The 7,343-nt window shown below is 44.2% G+C and overlaps 1 protein-coding gene across 6 annotated transcripts in view; it reads right to left on the bottom strand.

Annotated features, from left to right (window-relative positions):
* Positions 1–4,393, bottom strand: part of MISFA (mitochondrial sheath formation associated) — a 56,284-nt gene extending 51,891 nt beyond the window's left edge. For 2 of the 6 annotated variants that reach the window (XM_078340740.1, XM_078340739.1), the window contains exons 1-5: positions 4,184–4,393; positions 3,663–3,724; positions 3,268–3,344; positions 1,288–1,325; positions 592–689 (exon numbers count right to left, since the gene is read on the bottom strand). In XM_078340740.1, the coding sequence (XP_078196866.1) occupies positions 639–689; positions 1,288–1,325; positions 3,268–3,344; positions 3,663–3,724; positions 4,184–4,252 (297 nt within the window). In that variant the 5' untranslated portion in view covers positions 4,253–4,393 and the 3' untranslated portion in view covers positions 592–638. Of the gene's footprint in view, positions 1–577; positions 690–1,287; positions 1,326–3,267; positions 3,345–3,634; positions 3,725–4,183 lie in introns of those variants that run through there. The other 4 variants (XM_078340738.1, XM_035265981.3, XM_035265983.3 and 1 more) reach the window with 4 other exon arrangements.
* Positions 4,394–7,343: the final 2,950 nt, after the last annotated feature.

Genomic DNA, 7,343 nt, shown 5'->3' with positions numbered 1-7,343 from the left:
TGTGTGTGTTGGCAAGACAGATATGACCCTTAACTTCATTTTTGCCATTTTGTAAGATGAGGCTAATACTCAGCTTCAGAAGATTATTTTAAGGATTAAGATAATTATACTTAAGTATCTAACCCCAATATTAAAAATGAGGTTCTGTCCCCACATGGTATAAGCTTCGGGTTTTGTTTGTTTTTTTTTCTTTTGAGACTGAGTCTCATTCTGTAGCCAGGCTGGGGTGCAGTGGCCCGATATCTCAGCTCACTGCAACCTGCCTCAGCCTTCCGAGTAACTGGGACTATGTGCCACCACATCATGCCCTGGTTAATTTCTTGTATTTTTAGTAGAGGTGGGGGATCATCTGACCCTAAATGATCCACCTGCCTTGGCTTCCCAAAGTGCTGGGATTACACGTGAGAGCCACTGTGCCCAGCTGAACTAGGTATCTTAATGCCAGTCTTAGAGACCATGTAGCAAAAGGACCCACCTGTATCCCATCCACTCAACTGTCTCTGTTACAAGCTAACAATACTAAGTCTTCATTCATCTTAAAAAGTGCGATAACTTCTTAATATAAAATATGACAAAATAATGTGCAATTACTTTATGCGAAACCAATAACAGGAACTGTACAGCTGGTCAGGTGAGCTTCAGAGCTGCATTACTTCACCAGGATCATCCTTGCTTACTTCCACTGGGGTCTGTGGGGGAAAAAAAAGTGTGTCATGTGGGTCTAGTGGTTGCTAGTGTGGGGCTGAGGCTTTTGGCCTCCAAGCCAGGGACAGCAAGGGAGGCCACCTCCAATTCTGTCTCACCTCTGAGAGGTGCTGATCCTGACTGCAAGGGGACCTCAGCATTGGGGAGTGATAAGAGGCAAAGAAAAGACAGTAGTTCCAAGGTCTAACAGGAGGAGAGAGGAAAGAGACATCTGCCACCAGAACCCTTTTACAAACTAGTGGTTACTTGTGGGAGAGCGAAGTTTGGATTTCTGAAGTGGACTGATCCCTAGGAAATAGCATCAAAGACTGGGCACAGAAAATGTCTATAAGGACAACAGAGAAAGATTTCCCAACTTCAGAAAACTTTGACTCTGGGCCTTAAAGATCATGTGAAAGAAAATGGGAACTCTCCCAACTCTGAGTGTGAATAATAATACAAGTAGAAGCTACAGTAACTTTTAAAAAAATTAAAATATTTGTTTCTAATATTACTAAAGTTGGATTTTCATGCTTAGTTTGTTTCTGGGGTGGGAATACATTTCAAAGTAGGAATAGAGAACAAGGTTGAAGGTACACTTACTCCTCCTGGGGGATATTTATATCCCTTCCACATGGTTCCTGCAATGAGAAGCATCCATAAAACAACAATCATCTTGAGGCTTCTGTCTTAGCCGGTGGTGTGCCCAAGAAGAAACAAGTACTTCTGGAAGGTGTAGTGTTCTATTCCCTGAGTCTTAGGAATTGGGCTTTCTTAGACACCAGATGGTGGTTGGCCCAGCATGGCAGCTCCTCACTAAGGAGCTTCGTGGCCTAGTCTGAACTGAAGTAGTTCCTCAGGGCCATTTAACAGGGCAGAGCTCAGACACCAATTATGACATCAGCTCCTGTGACCAGTCAGCAGGAGCAGCTATGGGATGGTTGGCCAGGATGCCAGGTGCGTTGGGCTAAAGAAAATTTATCAAAAGGGCTCTGTGCTCTGGTGTATCTGTGATTTGGACCTAGCTGGCATCACACTCATTAACTAATTACCTGCCAAAATGTTTAACTATTGGCTTTGTGCAATCAGATGGTATGCAAAAGTAAAAAAGCTTGGATTCATTAAGAGAATTAGCTGGCTAGGTATGCCATGAGCAATTAACTTCATATGCTATTGTTAGGCTGTTCAAAAAAAGAAATCTTGCATTTTATAAAATGGCACTTAAACTCTCATCATGTAGGGTGAGCCTATTTACAACTTTCCTGAGAAGGGAAGAGAAGGAAAATGGGCTTGTTTTACTCATTTCGCAGCTGGAGAAACTGAGGCACAGAATAGTTTAAGTGGTCTGGTCAGGACTGCCACCAAGTTCTAACTGCTTTGGGCTAATGCGTTCACAGAAATCCTGGGGTAGATGGAGATTTTTTAAAATCCCAACCATCATGTCCTGCTCTTATACCTGGGGCTGGGGCTGGGACTGAACACCCCTAAATTCTGGAGTAGTTTCCAAAAAACCTTCTGCTCCCGTAATCAGTATATTATTAAAACTCTCCTGGCCGGGAGTGGTGGCTCACGCCTGTAATCCCAGCACTTTGGGAGGCCAAGGCAGGTGTATCACAAGGTCAGGAGTTTGGAACCAGCCTGACCAACATGGTGAAACCCCATCTCCACTAAAAATACAAAAAATATCAGCCGAGCATGGTGGCACACACCTGTAATGCCAGCTACTCAGGAGGCTGAGGCAGGAGAATCACTTGAACCCTGGAGGTGGAGGTTGCAGAGCCAAGATTGTGCCACTACACTCCAGCCTGGGCAACGGACCAAGACTCTGTCTCAAAAAAACAAAACAAAACAAAAATAAAAACCTCTGAGTTAAGTTTTTCAAACAATAGGAACAGCTCTAAAAAACAGGTCTGAATGAAATGGGGTGAGATATAAGAAGTCAGGAGATGGTCTGCTAAAAGGGGTAATGCCATTGGTGTTTCCTGTAGGCAGGCTGGTCCAGTGGAATGACTATGAGAGGCTACCAAGTCCAGAGACCAGAAGGTGGGATGTGAAGGTGTGCTTGCATCCCACCTTCACCAGCGAGCTAGCTTGTGTGGCCTTGGGTAAATAGTGGAGGTCACTGTCTCCAGCAAATCTTTGTTGACTGGATCATTATTTGTTTGTTGTTAAGTTAGTATCTTACTAAATGCTAATTTTTGAGTTGCATTAAATGCTTTACATTAATTTTCAAATATAATCTTCACAAAAATAGTAAGATACTCAAATTATCTCCTGTTGTACAGAAGAAACTTTGAAACTGAGGTTCCAATAAATTAAACATTCCCAAGGTCACATAGCTAGTAAGTTGCAAAGTTAGGACCTAAACTCAAGTTCAATGTTAACTCCAGTTTCAGGATCTGCCAAAGGGACATTAAAAATGCTGGTCCTGGCAAGGCATGGTGGCTCATGCCTATAATCCCAGCACTCTGGGAGGCCAAGGCGGGAGGACCACTTGAGTCCTGGAGTTCAAGACTAGCCTGAGCAACATAGACCCTATCTACACACACACACACAAAATTAGCCAGGCTTGGTGGCATGTACCTAAGTACCAGCTACTCAGGAAGCTGAGGTGGGAGGACTGCTTGCACCTCACTCCAGCCTGGGAGACAGAGCAAGACCTGTCTCAGGAAAAAAAAAAAAAAAAAAAAAAAGAATGCTATTAATAGTGTATTACAGTGTTGTGAGGAGAAAAAATAATAGATGGCAACAGTCTTCAAAAACAACACCTATGAGACATGGTTATTAACAACTTTGGCCTGCCATCCTCAGCAGTACTCACCAAACCATTTCCCTTTCCAGTTTATTATATTTTCCAGAGGAATAAACACCGTCCACTGATATTTCAGGATACTACCAAGTGTTCTGGAAAGGGAGGGATCCAGCCCACCAGACCTGACCACCCACTTACTTGCAGCCGATTTTCATCTAAAGCCCACCTCCTCAGCTGTGTCTTGCTCTCCAGAACAGGCCACCTCTCCTTCCACTTCAGAGTTGGAGGCTGAATCAGAAAAAAAATTAGAGGACAGAGATGGCTCTACTCATTGGCCCAGTAGATAACTGTGTGGTGTTATAGTAGATAAGCCTCTGTGTGGTGACTAGAAGGGCTGCTAAAAGGTTCCACCAATCCCTACTGTTCCCCTTCCTACCAACAACCACTGATCCACTTGCCCTGAAATCCACAAGCCAAATATGGTTTCCAGCAGACCCCTTGCAAATTCCACAGTGCCTTGAAACAAGGGCAGCTATATATGCAAGGGAGGCGGGAAAAAGACTTAAAAGGATGTCTCCAGTGGGATGGGAAATGCCTGGGAAACTAACTTTGTTCCCATCACATTCTGACTTCCAGTTAGTGATGAGACCTCAACTATCTTTCCCATTTGGTCAGAAAACCAAGAAAGGAAGATGAGCCAGCAGCAGGACTGACCACTAGGGATTTATAGGCAGAGCTGTTCCTTACCATTAATTCTGGAAACGTGCCCATGTAACATGCAAGTCCAACAAAAAGCATCCAGCCAAGCACAATCATGATCAAAAGGAAAACAATTTCTAAGATACAATTGCACAGTGAAAGACTATTCACCAAGATCTTGGCAAAGGAGTGTGTTCATAAACCTTCAGTTGGTAGAGGTCTCGCATGTCTGTTTGAGTCCTTGGCTCCAAAGGTTCCACAACTCCCTAGTGGAGAAGCTGAAGTCTAGTAGGGCATTGTGACATCACTGATCATATGGACCAGACTCAAAACACACCAGAGACACTGCCTTCAGACCAGTAGCTGAGCAGCAACACTATGAAGTATTATTGTTAACCCCATTTCACTAATGAGAAAACTGAGGCTTACACCAGAGCCTAAGTGAAGCACACTATAGCACAGAGCTGATGCTCCAGATCAGGGCAAGACGTAGGACTCAGCCACCTGTTGGGCAGCTGGGCTCTTTACACTAGAGGCAGAGATTTGGAAAAGTGTTTTGCTGCTAGGTCCATGACATGTGAATGAAGCAAATTGAATTACAGGCAAATGAGACAGATGTCTCTATTTCTGTCCCTGCAAAACCTCCCCTCCCCATCTCAAGGGCATCCTCAGCACGATGGTATACCCACATCTTCAACACCTTGGGTTAGTTCCTTCCATTGGTTCTCTTTTCTTGGCCATCATGAAGCCACACATACCCCTGTCCTTTACTCAAAAAAGTCCTCCAGCTGATACTGTGGCTCCTTCCCGGTCTTATTTCTTAATTTCCTTTTATGACCAAACTTCCTAAACAAGTGGTCCACATTCAAAGCTTCTTCCACTCTACACCCCTCTTCCATCTTCCATGCATTACATTCTGACTCCTAGCCTGCCCTACTATTAGACACTCTCTCAGAGGTCACCAAAGATCTTTTTTGCTTTTATGTTATAACATCATGGATATTTAATGTATTTTTCATCTCTAGAATTTTTTTTTTTTTTTGAGATGGAGTCTTGCTCCATTGCCCAGGCTGGAGTGCAATGGTGCAGTTTTGGCTCACTGCAACCTCCGCCTCCTGAGTTCAAGTGATTCTCCTGCCTCAGCCTCCCAAGTAGCTGGAATTACAAGTGCCCACCCCCACACCTGGCTAATTTTTGTATTTTTAGTAGAGATGGGGTTTCACTATGTTGGCCAGGCTGGTCTGGAACTCCTGGCTTCAGGTGATCCACCAGCCTCAGCGTCTCAAAGTGCTGGGATTACAGGTGTGAGCCACCGTGCCTGGCCTGTTGTTATACATCCTGCTTCTTTAAATGTCTTACAACTTTTGATTAGATGTTGAACATGTTGAAATTTTACAGTGTTGAGTGCTGGATTTTGTTGTATTCGACAGTATTAAATTTTATTCTAAGGTAGACTTAAGTTACTTGAGATCAGTTTGATTCTTCTGAGGCTTGTTTTAAGTTTTATGATAGGCCAGGAACAGCCTTTACTCTAGGGGTAATATCCCCACTGCTGAGCTATGACTACTTTCTCTGAGCACCTTCTCTGAGGCCAACTGTATTAGAACTTTTTTTTTTGAGATTGAGTTTTGCTCTGTTGCCCAGGCTGGAGTGCGATAGTGTAATCTCAGCTCGCCACAACCTCTGCCTCCGGTGTTCAAGTGATTCTTCTGCCTCAGCCTCCCAAGTAGCTGAGATTACAGGCGTGCGCCACCATGCCTGCTAATTTTGTATTTTGAATAGAGACAGGGTTTCTCCATTTGGTCAGGATGGTCTTGGACCTCCAACCTCAGGTGTTCTGCTTGCCTTGGCCTCCCAAAGTGTTGGGATTATAGGCATGAGCCACTGCGCCTACCCTAGATCTTTCAAATCTGTGGAAGGTTCCACAATTCCCTGCCCTTCAGGAACTCCAAGAAGTGTTTGGCCTACTGCTTTTGGGTGGATCTTTTCCAGGCCTCATAGAGTATTTTTTTTTTCTTTTGAGAGTCTCGCTCTATTGCCCAGGCTGGAGTGCAGTGGCACAATCTCGGCTACTGCAACCTCTGCCTCGCAGGTTCAAGGGATTCTCCTGCCTCAGCCCCCCAGTAGCTGGGATACAGGCAGGAGCCACAATGCCCAGTCAATTTTTGTAATTGTAGTAGAAACAAGGTTTCACCATATTGGCCAGCCTGGTCTCAAACTCCTGACCTCAGGTAATCCACCTGCCTCAGCCTCCCAAAGTGCTGGGATTACAGTCATGAGCCATCACACCTGGAAGAGTTTTGTCCCATATATGTGCAGATAGAACTCAGCCAAAGACTCATAAGGGCCCCTCTAGAAACCTACAGAGCTTTCTCCATGGACCTTCCTCTTCTTAGTACTCCATCCTGCGAATTCTTGATGCTGGCCTCTGCTGTACTTTGCTATCTTTCTCTTCAACTCTGAAACTCTGTTGGGTAATCCCTCTCTGTGTGACAGTCTGGAAACTCCCTCCTAGCTGGAGCAATTGTAGGACTCACCTTCCTTGGTTTCGTTTCTCTCAAAGCACATAGTCTTGTTCTGTCTCATGTATAAGACCTGAAAACAATTATTTCATGTTTTGTGCAATTTTCTATTTATGAAGAGAAGTAATTTCTGTAGCAGCTGATCCTTCCTAGGCAGAAGTGACTGTTCTTTTTGGAGACAGTCTCACTCTGTTGTCAAGGCTGGAGTGCACTGGCACAGTCACAGATCACTGCAGCCTTGAACTCCTGGGCTCAAGCGATCCTTCCACCTCAGCCTCCCAAGTAGCTGGGTCTACAGGTGTGCACCACCATGCCTGGCTAATTTTTCTTTTTCTTTTGTAAAGGCAGGGTCTTGCTAAGTTAACCAGGCAGGTCTCGAACTCCTGGGCTCAAATGAGCCTTTTGCCGCAGCCTCAGCCTCCAAAATGCTGAGATTACAGGTGTGAGCCACTGTGCCTCGTCTAAGTTATTCCTTTTAATTTTTGCATAATATTCTAGTTTATTTCATCTTGCTCCCAATGATACAGTAGGTCAGGTCCAGTCAGGAGACAGAAAACACAGTAATTTGAAAATTTTAATAAAGAGAATTATCAACTAGGAGCAAGTGATCGACTAAAGAAGGGGTAGGAAGTGTTACATATAATAATCTAAAATAGACTATTCTACATGTAATAGTCATGTTATTA

Source organism: Callithrix jacchus, chromosome 10, assembly GCF_049354715.1.
Source record: "Callithrix jacchus isolate 240 chromosome 10, calJac240_pri, whole genome shotgun sequence".
Lineage (NCBI taxonomy): Eukaryota > Metazoa > Chordata > Mammalia > Primates > Cebidae > Callithrix > Callithrix jacchus.
This window is presented reverse-complemented; position numbering and strand designations above follow the sequence as displayed.